The sequence below is a fragment of the Moschus berezovskii genome, chromosome 20, assembly GCF_049115385.1.
Source record: "Moschus berezovskii isolate FMDL1 chromosome 20, NW_MosBer_1.0, whole genome shotgun sequence".
Taxonomy (NCBI): domain Eukaryota; kingdom Metazoa; phylum Chordata; class Mammalia; order Artiodactyla; family Moschidae; genus Moschus; species Moschus berezovskii.
In genome coordinates, this window is record NC_142479.1 from 52,738,070 (window position 1) to 52,754,896 (window position 16,827).

At 55.0% G+C, this 16,827-nt stretch overlaps 1 protein-coding gene across 1 annotated transcript; it reads left to right on the top strand.

The window, feature by feature from the left end:
• The first annotated feature begins 5,028 nt into the window (after nucleotides 1-5,028).
• IGFBP4 (insulin like growth factor binding protein 4) lies at nucleotides 5,029-16,480 on the top strand. The gene is made up of 4 exons (XM_055407812.2): nucleotides 5,029-5,638; nucleotides 12,361-12,518; nucleotides 13,285-13,419; nucleotides 15,356-16,480. Exons 1-4 carry the CDS (start codon nucleotides 5,290-5,292, stop codon nucleotides 15,488-15,490), a joined length of 777 nt encoding a protein of 258 aa, XP_055263787.2. The 5' UTR covers nucleotides 5,029-5,289; the 3' UTR covers nucleotides 15,491-16,480.
• The last annotated feature ends 347 nt before the right edge of the window (nucleotides 16,481-16,827 follow it).

A 16,827-nucleotide genomic window follows, 5' to 3' on the forward strand; every position in this document is an offset into this window, starting at 1 on the left:
GCCATACTAGCTTTGGGCCTAGGACCACATAAAAGCACTCCAGAGGTTCTAGATTCCTAGATGGCTCCAGTTTGGAAGGGGTTTCACAATTCCACGAGTTCCCCTTCCCTATTTTACAGATGGTAAAACTGAAGCTGAGGAAGGAGAAGTGTCACAGAGCTGGCAGGTGGTAGAGCTGGATGAACTGGAGACATGAAACCAGATCCTGGGCAGCCCAGGGCCAGATGGGTTCTCCTTTCTCCTCCTGCTCCCTGCCTGGGTGTTCACTTCTGGAGCCACATGTCCTGTGGGAAGGACCCAGGCTCTCTCCTCTGGACCAGACCTCCCTCTTCAGTGTAATGTCTTTTTGGAGATCCTCGCTCTCCTGATCTGGTCTGTCCAAGTGTGGGACGCTGGTAGTCAAGGAGGCAGCTATTCTTGGGCGTCATTGCTCAGCCCACACCTGGGGTGACCACAGAGGATGTCTTATCTGGGACCTGGACATCAGCCAATATGGAGGGAAACTGAGCTCCCTATTTGGTGTGTGCACAGTGGACAGTCTGGGGCAGCCAGGGAGGGGCTAGGAAGCCAAAGTTATGGGTCAGTCTCCTTCCCATGGCAATGCCACCTCTGCTCTGATCACGTACACCTAGCTTGCACTCAGGACCATAGCCTTTTGCCCTTGGAATTTGCTTAGAATGCTTCTGACAGCTGTTTTGGAAGGCTGTAAAACATAGGGATTAATCATACAGACTCTGGAGCCAGACTCCTTGGGTTCGCGACTCTGATCTTCTACTTACTTGCTGTGTGACCTTGAGTAAGTCACATGCCTCTCTGTACTTCACTTTCCCTATTTTAAAAAAGAATAACGATAGGGACTACTTCATGAGGTTGTTGTGAAAGGGACATAGTAAAGCACTTAGAACATGTCCAGCATATGGTCTATGCTCATTAAATGTTAACTTTCATTTTTATGTATATTCCATCCTATATATATAGGATGTGTGTATATATATATATATGGCTGCATATTCCATCCTACTCCTATGAGCTGCTCCCAAGGGCAAGCCAACAGAGTGGATGTTCCCTGAGGGCAGGACTATTTCTTTCCCCTGGGAACAGAGCTTTCTTTCTTACTGATTCTCTAAGAAGCCCAGCTGGAGCCCTACAATAGACATTTGAAACTGAGCTAAAAAGGGAGCTGTGAAAGTGTTAGTCGCTCAGCCGTGTCCAACTCTTTTCAACCCCGTAGACTGTAGCCCACCGGGCTCCTCTGTCCACGGAATTTTTCAGACAAGAATACTGGAATAGGTTGCTATTCCCTTCTCCAGGGGATCTTCCTGACCCAGGGATAGAACTTGGGTCTCCTGCATTGCAGGCAGATTCTGAGCCACCAGGGAAACCCAAGAAAGGGGGCTCATCCTGGATTTGACCCCGGGACCTCTTGTACCCTAAGTGAGAATCACACCCCTAGACCAATGAGCTACACAGTGAGATTCTTTCTAAGCAACAAGCTGGTGAAGGGGTGGGATGGAAGAGGCTGAAGAGAGTGAGGCTTTCCACCTGTCCATTAGGAGTCTCTTCCTGGCCCCCACCCCCAGCTCCCAGGAGGTAAGGGACGGACAGGGATGCTGAGGGGAAGAGTTTTCTTTTTTCCGGTAGAGCTCTGGGCTGGGAAAGACTGCAGGGACGGAGAACCGGGTTTCTGTCTCTGGGGGGCTCCCAGTCGTCAAAGAAGCAGCAGTGAGGTGGAGGAAGCCCACACACAGCGTCTGCTTTCCACTCCTCAAAGCCCTTTCCTCCCTATGATCTCACTTTTCCTTGCAACCTTGCTGTGGGGTGGCTCAGCAGTAAAGAATTCTCCTGCCCATGCAGGAGATGCAGTTTCCATCCCAGGGTCAGTAAGATTTCCTCGAGAAGGAAATGGCAACCCGCTCCAGTATTTTTGCCAGAGAAATCCCATGGACAGAGGAGCCTGGCAGGCTACAGTCCATGGGATGGCAAAGAGTCAGACATGACTTAATGATTAAACAACAACAACAACAACAATACCGTGGGGAAGCCCAGCTTATCTCTCTCCCTCTCTCCTTTTATTTTTTTTTTTAAACAGAGGATGAAAATTACCCTTCAAGACACTAAGTGTATGTCCAAGGTCACAAAACTCTTTTTTAAAAAAATTAAAGTATAGTTAATTTACAATGTTATGTTAGTTTCAAGTATAACAAAGCTCTTTGTTGGCTGTACTGCAACTCAAACCCAGATAACTCCAAATCCCATGCCTTTTACATACAGCCTCTCCCAGACACCAGCAGGCTGGCAGATCCTGCCACTAGGGCATGTCCAGCCAAGTGGAAAAGTTAGTTTTCAGCAGGGAAGGTTAGGAGCATATGTGTGCTGGGCACCGCAAAGGCCACTCTTTCAATCTCTTCCCTCCCTACCCTTCTTTCTGGGTAAGGGCTGTGAAACTCAGAGAGTATCTTGTTTCAGTTACTGGTGACAAAACTGGGATAGAATCAAGGTCAGTCTGACGCTAATGTGTGTCTGCCCAGTTGTGTCTGACTCTGCGACCCCGTGGGCTGTAGCCCACCAGGCTCCTCTGTCCATGGGATTTTTCCAGGCAAGAATAATGGCGTAGGTTGCCATTTTCTCTTCCAGTGGATCTTACCGACCCAGGGATCAAATCTGTGTCTCCTGCATTGGTAGGTGGATTCTTTACCACTAGCGCCACCTGGAAAGTCCCCCTGATGCTAATACCTGTGTTTATCCCTCTAGTATGGATGGAAGATCGTTGGTTCAAGAGTCAATTCCTCCGTGAAGTCTTTCCTTAACCTGGATGTAGAACTGACCTTTGTGCATCTGGGTCCCCACCATGCCCATATAGGCACTCCCAGGGCACCTGCACTTATTTTATTCATATATCTGTCTCCCCTCACTAGGCAGTGAGCTCCCTGAGGGTGGACAGTGGGCTCAGCTGTGTCTGGACACCCTGTATTAGCGCAAAGCCTGCACACTGTAGGTGTTCAGTAAAGGTGGGTTGCATGCTTGGTGAGGAGGTGCTTGGAAGAGCTCTCATGTCAGTTTTCCTGCCCCCTAGAAGTTATTCCAGATGGCAATGGGGGTAAGCCTGAGGATTGACTTGGGGCCGGGGCGGGGGGGGGAACTGCTGGGGCAGAGGTGTAGACCTGTCTCACCTGGATACCTGTCCAGATTTCCGACACTCACCTGCACTCATGCACTTCCCTGGCACTTCTCTTGGCCTCAGTTCCGTCTCTTCTGCCCTCCTTCCTCCTGTCCCAGCACCTTTATCCCTCCCAGATTTGCTATCCAGGAGACAAGTCCAGCATTGCGATCAGAACTATTCCTCCTGGTCCCAGTTTATTCTCACAAGAGCTGTAAGAGGTAGGCTAGGTGGAGATGACCTACCTCCACTCTAGTTAGGGACGTTCGAGCTCTGACGGGTGGTGACCAAGGTCATACAGTAAGTTGGTGGCAGAACTGGGTCCCTTGATGATGAAGGAGTTGGGAGAGCTGGGGGAAGTTTTCTGAATCGGGGGCAGGCCGGGCTTCCCCCAGGGACTGGAGGAGCCTGGCCCTCTCTGGGCCAAGACAGATGGGGCAGAAGGGAACCCAGTCGTCTGTGAGATGTCCGTGGGGCATCCTGAAGTCGTGTCCCCAGCTGTGACTCTCCAGTCCTTCTGCAGTCCTGCCAGTAGGTGCCGTCAGTCTGCAACTTTTGGTTCTGTCCCTGCGGGGTCCAGCTTCTAGCCCCTCTGCCTCCCCCCTCTCACCTGGACGGTCTGCACTTGCAGAAGGGAGAAGATGGCCCAATCCCTGTGAGACTGAAGGACCTCTGTCCTGGATGAGGAAGCAGGAAGAGGGTCTCTGATCTGCACTTCAGCTTGGCTACCCTGCAGCCTTCTAGGCCAAGCCAGAAAAATCCACAGCGGGTCACCAATTATGCCTGGACAGGAGCCCTTACCCTGAAATCAGGTCCAGGATAGCAGAACGTTGGGGGTGGGTGGGGAGGGAGGACCCGAGAGACCATCTAGGAGAGGAGTTCCGGCTCCAAATGCTACTCCAGAACCCCTCCTAACCCCTGCAGGATTGAGGCAAGGAGCACACAGGCACCAACAGGATCTCACAGAGGCCCTAGCCAACCCTGACACTAGCGCAAATAGCACCGTTGGGTGAATTAGAAAAGGCACCCCTGTTCTCAAAACCATTGAGTGCCATCTGCTGGGAGACGGTCACAACAGCTATACAAGTCTACAATGACTACAAGAGAAATGGTGCCCCCTGGAGTTGTGCAATGCACAATTTGCCTTTGAGAGGGGCAATCTCAGCCAGTTTCCCTCTGGGGATGGGTCTGGGCAGTAGAAGGAAACATCCAGGAAGGAGCCAGCGTCTGGGCACTTCCCTCTCCGGGTGGGGGAGTTCTGTTGATTTCATCCTGGGTGAGCCAGAGGGGACAGGGTCTCCAATGAGCCCCGGGGAGGCTGGGGGCGGGAGCAGGTTGGAAGCGGTAAGTGAGGAGGAGAGAGCCTATTAACTTCTTAGGGCCGTCAGACCCTTCTGGGCCCGCTTTCCCCTCCTCCCAGGACCAGTTCTCCAGCGGCTGAGACGCGAAGCCCTGGAGTGGGGTGGAAAGGGCTCTGTCCGGCCAGGGAGACCGAATCTCGGACCCGGGAGTTGGGGCCAGGAGGTCGCCGCGCTCTCAGCGTGGGGGACCGCGGGCCATCTCAGGGGTCCGGGGGAGACTCCTCCAAGGTCGGGAGTGGGGGAACCGAGGAGCAGCGCCTTCGCTTTGCCTCCCCCTTCGCTGCCCCCCGGGGCCCCGGTTCGGAAGCGCTCTCAGCCCCTGCCGTGGCTTCCAAACTGCGCCGCTTCCTCCTGCGGCAGAAAAGGACTTTGAGATGTTGTCGCGGCGGCGGCGGCGACTTAGGGCAGCGCCCCCTCCCCCTAACAGCCGCCTCCCCGCTCCCGCTCCCCGCCCCTCCCCCACCACCGGGACGGCGCTGGGGGTGTGGCCAGGGGCCCGTATAAAGTCCGGGGGAGCCGGTCCCGGGCAGCCGCGCAGCCCCCTGCCCCCCCGCCGCCCGCCGCCTGGGCCGGGCCGAGGATGCGGCGCAGCGCCTCGGCGGCCAGGCTCGCTCCCCTCCGGCCAGCTTGCTAACTTCCTCGGCTCCGTCCTTGTCCGCCAGCGGGGGCCACCGCGTGTCCCCGCGTCCTCCGGGTCGGGTCCTCCAGACGCGCCGGGCGCTGCCCCTGTGTGTCCCCCGCTGCCAGCCCGCGCCCCGTCCCCGTCCGGTCATGCTGTCCCTCTGCCTCGTGGCCGCGCTGCTGCTGGCCGCCGGGCCCGGGCCGAGCCTGGGCGACGAAGCCATCCACTGCCCGCCCTGCTCCGAGGAGAAGCTGGCGCGCTGCCGCCCCCCCGTGGGCTGCGAGGAGCTGGTGCGAGAGCCGGGCTGCGGCTGTTGCGCCACTTGCGCCCTGGGCAAGGGGATGCCCTGTGGGGTGTACACCCCCCGCTGCGGCTCCGGCCTGCGCTGCTACCCGCCCCGGGGCGTGGAGAAGCCCCTGCACACGCTGGTGCACGGCCAAGGCGTGTGCATGGAGCTGGCAGAGATCGAGGCCATCCAGGAAAGCCTGCAGCCCTCTGGTAAGGTGCCCCTGCCCTTGCATGCCCTCCCTGGCGTCCTGCCCTCCCAGAAGCCCCCTTTCCCATTCGGGCTGGCCTGGAAGGCTCTTGAAAATCCGCTGTGAGTTGAGCAGAAGACAGGTACGTGGCAGGGCCCGACTGGCATGGGACAGGGTCGGCCAAGGAAACTGCTATCAAGTCGCTGGCAGCCTGTTGCCACCATCACGGAGGATTCTGTGCCATTCCTCCATCTGAAGGGTACCTATTTAGGAAGAGAGTCTCAATGGTAGTCCTGGCTGCTGCTGTAAGGGTGGAAAGTTAAGTGACCTGGTCCAGCCAGCAGCCACAGCCTGCAATGAGGGGCCAGACACCTGGGGGATGGGGAACGTGGCCTGGAGACTTTCTGTTCCTGAGCCAGTGACCTTCCCTCACTCTGGACTCAGCTGAAGCCCCATGAGTCTGAGAACCCAGGGCTTTGACTTTTGACATTGAGGTGGGATGGAGTGGGACACGCCAATTAGAGAGGTTTTGGTGGTGAGGGGGCATCAGAGTGGCCCTTCCCCAAAGTCCCAGGCCAGCTCACCTAGCTTTTTGAGAGGTATTGGGAAGGCAGGGGTCTCTCTGCCAGGCCTGGGCACCTCCTCCTGCCCTGGTACCCAGGCACCCTGCTCCTTGCTCCTGTCAGGTGCCATCGGAGGTGGCAGAAGAGAAGCAAGTCTTGGTTCCCAGCCCAGAGCTGCAGAAACCTAACGGGATAGGGAGCAGGGATGGAAGGTCGGGTGGGAGGGGGTGGGGAGAGAGATGGAGAGAGAGGTTTGGAAGGCCCTCATTCTTACACTTTCTCTTTTTCTATGTCTCGGTGAGACTTTCAGTTTCTTCTGATAACCTTTCTCAGTGTCTCTCCTTCTTCCTCTTATTCTTTTGTTCTTTCCTGCTGCGTCTCTCAACCTCTAGTTTGACTAACCACATTCTCAGATTCTCCTTTCGTCTCTGTCTCCTGTCCCTTATCAGCTTCTTTCTCCTCTTATTTCCTTTCCTGTTTCGTTGTTCTGCTTTGCTCACTTTCATCTCAGTCTTTCTGTTGCCCTTTGTCTCGTCTCTGTCACCGTTTCTGTCTCTGCCCCTGTCTTTCTCTGTCACTTTTGGAACCTCTGTCTGCCTTTCTCTCCCTCCGCCTCTGTTTCTTGTTCCCTCTCTGATTCTGTTTTGCTCTCCCGGTGCCTCTGTCCGCGTCTGCCTCTTTTCCTGGTGCTTGAAGCTTCCATTGTTGCAGTCCGGATGCTGGGACTGCGGCCCCAAGCTTCCTGCCCTGGGTCCCAGGCCGCTCCACTTCCTCAATCCTCTGCAGCTTGTTAGCCAGAGGAGAGCAGGATGCAGGGAAAACAGGAAGGAGGTGGACCCCAGGGGTCTGAGCCTCGGGCCTCTCTGCCCTTCCTGCTCCTGGGCAGCGAGAGATAGGTCAGCAGAAAACATTCTAGGAGAAATGCCAGCCTGGCACCCAGCACATCTGGGAAGCCGTGGGGGGGGAGTCTTGGGGTGTAAGTTGCTGATGCTGGGGTACAGATGCCAGTGCCAGTGGGGAGGAGGGGTTCTGGTGCCAGACCAGACTGGGAGTGAGGGCTGAGCCCTTGGGCTCCCTGGGAACAACAGGTCCACTTTCCCTTTGCATCTTCATCCTCCACCTGCCAGCGGGTGTCTGGCCGCAGATTAGGGTGGCTGGTGGGCTCCTGCTCTCTCACCAACTTGAACCTGAGACAGAAGAGAAGAGCCCTCAGCCCCTGCTTTCCCGGCTAGGTAAGAACAGCCCATCCCGTAGTGCAAACTGTTCCCCTAGGAGATTTGGGGAGGCATGGCGTGAACAGTTTGTGAATGCCCTGTGGACATCATGTCCACCAGCCTCGACAGGCAGCCTTAGATCCTCTTTAGATTATAGGGCCTGGGTTTCTCAACCTTTCTCCTCCTTCCCTCAGCCTCCATCCTTGCAGGGCAGGCAGAAATCAGGAGAGGGAAAGGGGAGGGGAGGGGACCCTGGGGACACTAGGTCCCTGCTCAGTAAGCTGTGTCCTTGACCTCTTACCTCCCAGACATCCTAGAAGTACCCCTGCCCCAGCCCAGGCCATACCGCACCATGTGAAAGGAGCCCCCTAGGGTTGTGTGGCAGCCCTGCAGGGTGTCTGGTGAGATCTGGAGGCCAGAGCTTGGTCCCTCTCCTTGCTATCCTCCTGAGCCTTCCACTGTCAATAGGCCACTGTCCCTGTTATGTCCCAAGGCTTTGACTTTCTTGCCTGGGTTTTGGCAGAGGTATCGTTGAACTTTTCTTCCTGCCTTTTCCTCTTGGGGCTGAGCTTCAGCAGGTGACTGGGGGAGGGCAGCCTCTTCCCTTGGTCTGCTGTGGTCCAGAGGCTGACTGTTTGCTCGGCGGGGGGGGCAGATCTCCCCACATCCCTCTCCATGCTCTCCTGCTTCCACCCTGTGCCATGACGCCCTGTCCCAGCTTTTTGAGCCAGGCCACTAGAGGTGAGGGTGGAGTGGGGACACCTGCCTCAGAAATTCATGATCCTGATTCAGTGTACTGACCCTTGACTTGTGGAATCTAGGGGAGGGGATGGTGGGAAGATCAGCGTTTGGACTGGGGTAATCTGAAGCTGTGCCCTGGGTCCCTCTGGGACAGCGTTAGGGAACATGCAGGCTGGGTTAATTTTTAGTCGACACAGCAAATATTGTCCCCCCTACTTCAATACTGGGAATCCAGTCACGTCATGGGAACAGGGCCTTCCCAGAAATTCTGTGCCTTGGGGGAGGGGGGAAGGAGGAGCATGGCTGCTTAACATTTTTTCTGCAGTTTTGGCAAAGTCAGAATTATTGGTGCTTTGGGTATCAGGAGCCTTTCCATTTAAAGACATAGGAGCTGCAGAGCCATTCTGCTTCATTTCCTCATGTGTAAAAAGGGGGAACAACAGGACCCAACTTGTAGGTTTGGGGTGTCTGGCATGGAGTAAGAGCTCAATGTTGGAGCAATGAGAGCTTGGTGATGAACAGGAAACCAAATGGATTTAAGTTGAAGCTTAACTTCTCCCATGATGCTAGGGCTTTAGGGGACAATGGGGAAGTGAGCAAAGCTGAGGGACATGCAGAGGAGTGGAGGGGGTAGGGCGGAGGGTCCTTCCCAGCTGTCCTTCTCTGACACTTTGAGGCCAGCAGCCATGGCACAAGGGTGAGGGGGGCCCCCACTTGAACCAGACCTCAGAGAAAGGGCTGGTACCTGGCATGGGGATCTTGGCTTCTCCAGTGAGAGTCCAGGCCTTTCTTGCAGGGCAGGTGGGTGACCCACCGGCTCATGTCTAGGTGGCTGGGCCCACCTACCTCAGAGCCTCACCCTAGGCATCTTGAGCCGGGTGTGGGCTGGAGTGGAGGAGAAATCACCAGGATGAAATTGGGCAGCAAGAAAGAGGAAATCCTCTAGCTTTTACCATGAACTTTGCAGCCACTGGTGCCAAAGCTGTGGAGCCTCTTCTTTCTCTGGGTGCCTGCCCTTCCTCTGTGGCTGGAGCAGAGACCACGTTTACCCTGTGATGGGACGTCATTGACCTACTCCAGCAGGGCTGGATGAGGTGACCCGGCCTACCTGGGAAGCCCCACCTCCCAAACAGACCTTTCAGATGTAGGGAGTCTGACCTTTGCGGGGGAAGTGAGGGGGAAGGTCTGACTCTGGCTCCTGCTCAGAGGGAAACCCACCAGGATCATGGTTTTTCCAGAAGCACCACCTAGGTGAGCAGCACGATGTGGCTGGACCTCCTGGGTGAGCAGGGAAGTAAGTAGCAAGCATTTAGCAGGTTGCAGAGATGGGAAGGTGAACTTTTTTTTTTTTAGGGACTCAAGGCTACGAACTTCGCCCTCCCAAACCTAGTGCCTGGGGTGGATCCTGGGGTGGGGCCTCAGTCTGCCAGTGAAACAAGGCTGGACAATGAAAAGTTACAGATTAAGTGGAAAGTCAACAGCCGGGATAGTCAGTGTGCTCTGCCCAGGGCAGGGTCGGGGCGCCAGGGTGCATGTGGGTGTGCACGTGTGGACCAGTGTGTGTCTGGACACGTGATTGTTTGTGTGTGTTTGTGATCCTTGAGTCCCAGCCTCTGTCTGGCAGATAGGGACATACACTGTACCCAGGTATGCGAGAGGCAGTATGGAGCCACTCTCCCAGTCTGCTGGGTTCTACTTTCAACGTCTAAGGTGCTGGGCAGTGGGGAACCAAGGAGGAGAAGGCCAGGCAGGCAGCCTGCTCAGCTTTCCCCAGATAACCTCCCCCTCCCTGCCATGTGATGGGGGCCTGCCAACACAAAACAAGAGCTATGTTCCAGGCTCACCCTACGCCCCACGCAGCCCCAGGGTTCAGTGAGCGGACCCAGTTGTCCTCTTTAATGGTACTTCTTAAGTTAGGGGATAAACATTCCAAATATCCTCTAATAATCCCCTGAGTGTCTGTGTGAACTTAGCCTCATGGGAACACAATGTTGGAAAGCAGTCAGACCTCTACTGCAGATCTTTCCGGGTCCTTGAGGCCTCTGCCACCCTGACTTGCCCCACCTCCAGGACAAGGAGCTCTCTACCTCCTGAGGCAGCCCCCTGCATTAGAAAAACTCTTCCTAGGGAACCTAAAGAACATCTGGCCATTTATCAAGAGGCACAAGTGTTATTGTGCACAACTGTGCTTTCTTTTATGGTCCTGAAAAGAAAGCAAACTCAAAGGTAAGACAGTGAAATGTCTCCAGGTCAAAGGGGGCCATCGAGGTACTCGTGGGTTGTGGCAAATGACCCCTGGGATTCTTCCAGCCTTTCTAGGTAGAGTGGTGGCCCCTTTGTTCCCAGCTCAGCTTAGCCCCTGTGGTTCCAAGATTTGGCTTCAATTTTTTTCAGTCTTCTATTTCCTTTCTTTCAATTCGTCAGCTCCGGCCTAAACCCCCACGAAGCTGTGAGTCCACCCACAAGTCTTGTGGCTTTGTGCAAGATGAGAGTGACGTGTGTGTGGGGGTCACTGGCCTTCTTGGCCAGAAAGTTCCTTGGGAGGGTCTTCAGGGAGGAGCCTGGATCTCAGATCTTCTCTCTGGTTCCTGGCTGAGGGCTTGGGTCTGACTTCTTATGGGCCCCTTTGCACAGTCCTGGTCTTCTGAGATTGACCATCCCCTTCTTCTGCTGCCCACACTGGCTGGGAGGTCTTTGTTGGTCTTTGTCTCCAAGGCTTCTCCTTGGTTGACCTTTGGAAACTTGTTGTCATCTTTTGGGACGGAAGTCCCCAACAGACTGTCCTTCTTGAGATGTTAAATACGTAGAAGGAAGGATTATATCTCTCTGCTCCATTTATTCCTTCCCTCTGGTTCTTTTCTCTAAGCCAGCCCTGCACCCGTGACAAAACCTTTTCCCATCCTTGGTGACTCAACTTTATAAATAACCTTTGGCGTGGAATCTTGACACAGACTTTTTGGGGGTCTAAATTCCTCCTTGTCTGGCTTTTCTTTATCTATGTGCTTCACCCCACACCCCCAGAACTAGGAGAATAAGAAGAGAACTAACCCCCGCTAACTAACTTTGGCTCAACAGAAAAATACAATTTGACCCCAAGGCAGCTCTGGGACTGCTGCCATGCATGGTGGAACCTGCTAACTCCTCAGGAAAAAAAAAAATCCTGACGCAAACCAGATGTAACCTTCTGTCCGGCTGCCAACATCTGGAATGCTGGCAGGGGCTTTGCACTCGGGTCGGCAGCAAGCTGCCAAGCCTGAGCATTTCAGAGGTGGCTCTGATGTGCAGAGAGATCTTGAGACCTCTTCCTCCAGCTCAGCTCTGCGTTCTGGGTTTGGCTGCTAGGATGGAGTAGCAGAGGTTACAGTTCTGGGACTTCTGGATGGGTTTTTTTCTTGAGTTCAGATAGAGCCTTTAAGAGATCCCAGGGAGAGGGTGGTGGTCCAGCCCACCCCCATCTCCAGATCCCCAGTGCCCTGGCCCTGGGCAGCAGATATGCACTTTGGATGAGGTCTGAAATCTAAGGATGGGAGACTTTGGAATGGTGAGGTGGGGGGCTGCAGGAGTATGCAAGGGTGTTCTTTTGGTCCTGGGGGCCACACAGTGTCTCTCCCACACACACACGCACACACTTTTCACATGCAAGCATACACACCCACTCCCACTTCTCTCTAGCCAATGGAGAGAGCTTTTGGGCCATGTTTCTCATCACTCATGGAAACTTTGATTCTGGCCATTTGGAAGAGGGTCAGCAGAACTGACAGCCCTGGGGATCCCCTGACTGGCTCAGCCAGATGCTGGAAGGAGCAGGAAAGGAGACAGGAAGAAAGAGCAGACGGAGAAGGGGGATGGTAGGGAGAGCTGAATGGAAGGGGGACATGAATGTGGGGCCCTTGGCCTGCCTCAGACCTCCCTGAAGGCCCAGGGGACCCTCCTGCTGTTTGGGCGGCTGCAGCTGGTGACTCATCTGAGGACTGGACTGGGTGGAGTGAAGGAAAAATCAAGGACTCCAAGAGGAATATTCTCCCGAGAAAATCCAGGGGAGTGGGGAGGAAACCGGGGTGCTGCTCTCATTTCTTCCCACCCCCAGACCCCCTGCTCCTCCCCTGGTTCTTCCAGCACCAGGCTGGAGACTCCTCAAGGAGGAGAATGCAGATGGGAAGTCGGGTTGCTCTGCTGTCTTGCCCTTTTATAAGCACTGACCTCTCCCCATCTTGGCCTGACTGCAGACAAGGACGAGGGCGACCACCCCAACAACAGCTTCAGCCCCTGCAGCGCCCACGACCGCAAGTGTCTGCAGAAGCACTTAGCCAAAATTCGAGACCGGAGCACCAGTGGGGGCAAGATGAAGGTCATCGGGGTGCCCCGAGAGGAAGCCCGGCCTGTGGTGAGGACCACTGATCAAATGTGCACAAGCATAGGCACACCCCACCGCCATCACCACCGCCCCCAGGTCCGGACAGTGTCCGTTCAGCAAGCATTCTCTGGCTATGTGCTCTGTGCACCTTGTGTGCGTCACCAGGACCCATAAAGAACGTCCTCACTCCTGTTGAAATTCCTCTCCGGCTCAGCAGTTCTAGACACTGGGGCCAACTGAAGTTACTGTTAAATACTGAGACACTTCCACATTGGTTGGTGAATAGCAGTTGCCCCAAGCCCCCTGATGTTGCTTGGCTCTTCCCCTGGATTCCTCACTCCAGAGCGTCTCAGAAACTCCAGAGTTCAGGCTGGCCATAGCAGGGAGCCTTGGGACCTTGATCCAGGGTCTGGCTAATGTCCTTTCTGATGGGTGGTTCTGATGGATCCGTGCCTGGGTCTTACAAGTTGTTAATTATATGATTTCATCCTTCCGTCTTGTTGAGACATCATCCCCTTGCTGTCCTTCTCCATAGATTTCCTTTCCTCCCTAGGTCCCTTCACGTCACACCCCTCTTTTTAGGAGCTTTTTGGCTCGAGATCCTCTCCCAAATGTCCCTCTGTCCTGCCCGCCAGGGTCCCCTGAACCCGAGCCCCTCCTTTCATCTCATTGGAGGCCTGCTCGACCTCCAGGCCTGAACCCTCCTTTCAGAGCCTGCAGTCCTGGTCTGACCCTCAGCCCTGGTCCCCCTGCCTCTTCCGCTCCCGCTAAACAGTTTCATCTTCCCCTCCTCCAGCCCCAGGGCTCCTGCCAGAGTGAGCTGCACCGGGCGCTGGAGCGGCTGGCCGCCTCACAGAGCCGCACCCACGAAGACCTTTACATCATTCCCATCCCCAACTGTGACCGCAACGGCAACTTCCACCCCAAGCAGGTGCGTCTCCGTCTCCATCGGCTCGGCCCGGCCTCAGCTCTGGGATGTCTGGGATGGCTGTCTCAGGAAGGGGGAGGTTCCCCAGTCCCAAGCTCACCCCTTAGACCCTCTCCAAAGCACCTCCACCCCCAGACTCAGGATCTCAGTTCATTTTACCTATTCCCCCTCAGATGAGTAGACTGAGGCCCAGGGAGGGGCAGAGGGCAGCCTGGAGTCACAGGACAAGTTAAAGGCAGGCCAGTCATCCTGCCATCCCACCCAGGGCTATTTCCATGGCCTCTGTAGCTACCATCTGTGAGGCAGACCTAGCACCTGTCAGCCTCTGCCTCCCCACCCCTTCCCCTCTCCACCTTCATTCCTGTGAGTAGTTTTCTTTTGTCCCTGGGTGTCTGAGGTGTCATCTGGGAATGGAGGGGCTAGGTCTTAAGGAGTTGCGGAGAAAACTCAACCTGCCCCTTCCCCCAAGCTGAGTCATCAAAGGACCTAAGGGTCAGCCAAACTGGGGGGAAGGCAGACCTGACAGCTGGGAATGGGCATTTCGGGTGGAGCAGAGGAAGGAGAGGGCAGGAGAGGAGACAGGGATGTAGAAACCTCTAGGCCTCCTCACACCTTTGGAACATGGGTTCCTATGACAAGCCCCCAGGAAGCTGGGATGGTCAGTGAGGTGGACCTGCTCCAGCTCCATCTCTGGCCTGTTAGAGTCGGGCTCACCTGGGATGGTGGTATATCTGGGCAGGGCACTGGGTGGCCTCATGCTGGTTGAGGCCTGGATCTCCTCCAGCCCTCGTGGGCATGGGCACACATGTTCCCCGACTTCGTGCTCTACAGGCGAATCCACAAAGTGGACCGCTATTGGGCCAGAAGAGGCCTAGCTAGGAGGGGAAAGGCTGCCCCCGAGTCTGCACACCCCAGGATGGCATGAGGAGGTTATGAGGTGGGGTGCAGTGCTGGAGAACCAGAAAGGTCCCCTGCCCCAAATCAGTGCCAAACCTTTCTCCAGCCTTTGTCCCAATACCAATTTTATCCTTGTCTCAATTTTTCTCTTTTCCTTTTTTTTTGGCCAAGCCACATGGCTTCTAGGATCTTAGTTTGCTGACCTAGGATTGAATCTGGACCCCTGGCAGTGAACGTGCCGAGTCCTAACCACTGGATCGCCAGGGAACTAAAATTGATTATTAGTTATTAACCAGAGTCCGTAGTTTACATTAGGGCTCACTCTCTGTGTTATACAGTTCTGTGTGTTTCCTTCCCATTTTTATTCGCTGAAAATTCTGACACTTGACCCTTTATCATCTGGCCAGTTCTTACCCTTGAGACAACCTTCACTTCAACTCTAATCCTGACTCTGAAATACACCTTTACCCCCTTCCCTCCCTCCTCCCCTGTCTAAGCCTGACCCAAAGTTTAGCCCAACTGCTTTATTTGTTCTGACCTTGACTTCTATCTCTGTCCCAATTCCATTTCTGACCTGGGCTGTCTGCCTCACCCAACTCAAATTGTAGTCATAATCCCCAATTCGACCGCGACTCTTATCCTAATGCTACCCTAACTTCAATGTGGATAATCTCAATCTTAACCATAATCCTAGTCTTGAAGCCTCAACACAGTCAGAACTCAAGCTAAAACACAATCTGAACCCAAACTAAAAACTTCAAACAGGACCCTAGTCTTTCACATCCAGCTGTACCTTTCAGCTCTGTGGATCCCATCTCCCCTCCAGGGTGTCTACAGAACTTCCTCAGGGCTCTGCCTTCCCAAACTCTCTGGGCCTTTCCTTCGTGGCCACCTTCGCTGCACTCCAGTAAGCTCAGAGGACTCATGCCCAAGAGAGCCTCCATCCTCAGAGACCAGCTGGGAACCACTGTCTGATCTGGGGGCTGGGCTGGGATCGGGGGTGGCCACCGGGAACCTGACCTCTACACCCTTGTCTTGGCAGTGCCACCCAGCCCTGGATGGGCAGCGCGGCAAGTGTTGGTGTGTGGACCGGAAGACAGGAGTGAAGCTTCCGGGGGGCCTGGAGCCGAAGGGGGAGCTGGACTGCCACCAGTTGGCTGACAGCTTCCGAGAGTGAACCTGTCAGCAGGCAGGGGGCTCAGTGCCCCCTGCTGCCCCCTCCCCTGGAGGCTGCAGAGCTGACCTGGAGCCTAGGTCTGAGTCCTGGCTTTGCCTCTGGCCCAGAAGTTTCCCTCGGGGTGTGTTTGTGTGTATGTGTGTGTGCGTGTGTGTTGATGAGCCTGGGTGTGTGCTTGGGGTGAGCCAAAGCCTAGGGGTGTCCTCTATGGGCTTAGACAGCCCAAGAGAACCCTGGTATGTTTCCAAATTGATCCTGGGTTCATTCATCCACTCAGCCTTTCAGCCCTTCAGCCATCTATAAACACTTCTTGACCACATGCCAGCTCTAGTTTGCAGCCCTGGGGACTCATCTTGACTCCCTCTGATGTAGATATGTGGGTCCACCTCCTGCAAGGTGAGCCCAAGTCTGTGGGAGAAGAGAAGTCCCAGTTCCACAATCAGGGGAGGAAAGTAGACATGTACCTTGACCATTGTCCCTCCCCTCGGTCTAGTCAGAAGGTCTAGTCCCTACCATAGGGAAGGTGAGGGGTAGCAGGAGACCCACTGAGACCCAATCCCAAAACTGAAAAACCTGCCAGGCTCTCCTTTACTCCTTCCCAGGTCCGAAGGACCTGCAGGGGCAAGCCCACCTTGGCTTGATTGCCTGGCAACTGAGACCCTGCTCTGGGGAAGGGAAGAGGATAGAGGAAGCCCAGCAGAGGGCTGGGGAGGTAGGGCCCATCTCCGAGCAGTCAGAGTAGGAGGCAAGAATGTATGTGCCTGATGGAGAAAGGGATTGGCATGCTGGGAGGTGAGGGGCTTATCTGGGGTCCTCCCTCCTCCGTTTGTGGTCACAGACAGGAAGTCACAGGATGACGCCCCTTCCTCCCCACATCTCCTTCCCTGGATTTTCCTCCCCTATATTTCCCTACCCCTGGGCATTTTCCGGCTCAACTGGATGGACAGAGAGAAACCTACCAGTTGACCATGATGTCTTGTCTTTTTTTTTTAACAAAACAGAACAAAACCAAAAAAACCCTAGACAATGGTGTTTGGTTGATTTATTTACAACTAAGAGACAGGGAATTAATTACTAGGGATGGGAGAGCTGTCTTAGATGGTAAAAGGACTGCAAAGGGTCAGCCAGTTCACCCTCCTCTTCCCTGCAGCCTCTTCCTGGGAGGCCGCTCTGTCCCCAGAGTCTGTGCTGTCTGTGTACAGACTTCTGGTGGGTCAGTAATGGCTTCGGAAGGGAGGCATCAAGCAGGGACAGCCTTGCTGGGCCAAAGCTATTTCTGAGATCAGCTGGAGAGTGAAGCGGGGGCATTTTCTAGGGCATCAGGCAGATCGGGTTTG

What these genes read in the sequence shown, in the direction of transcription:
- IGFBP4 (XM_055407812.2), top strand. Translation starts at nt 5,290, where the DNA reads ATGCTGTCCCTCTGCCTCGTGGCCGCGCTGCTGCTGGCCGCCGGGCCC. An exon ending in GGAAAGCCTGCAGCCCTCTG is followed by an intron (nt 5,639 to 12,360) that starts GTAAGGTGCCCC and finishes GCCTGACTGCAG; the next exon opens with ACAAGGACGAGGGCGACCAC. An exon ending in GAGAGGAAGCCCGGCCTGTG is followed by an intron (nt 12,519 to 13,284) that starts GTGAGGACCACT and finishes CCCCTCCTCCAG; the next exon opens with CCCCAGGGCTCCTGCCAGAG.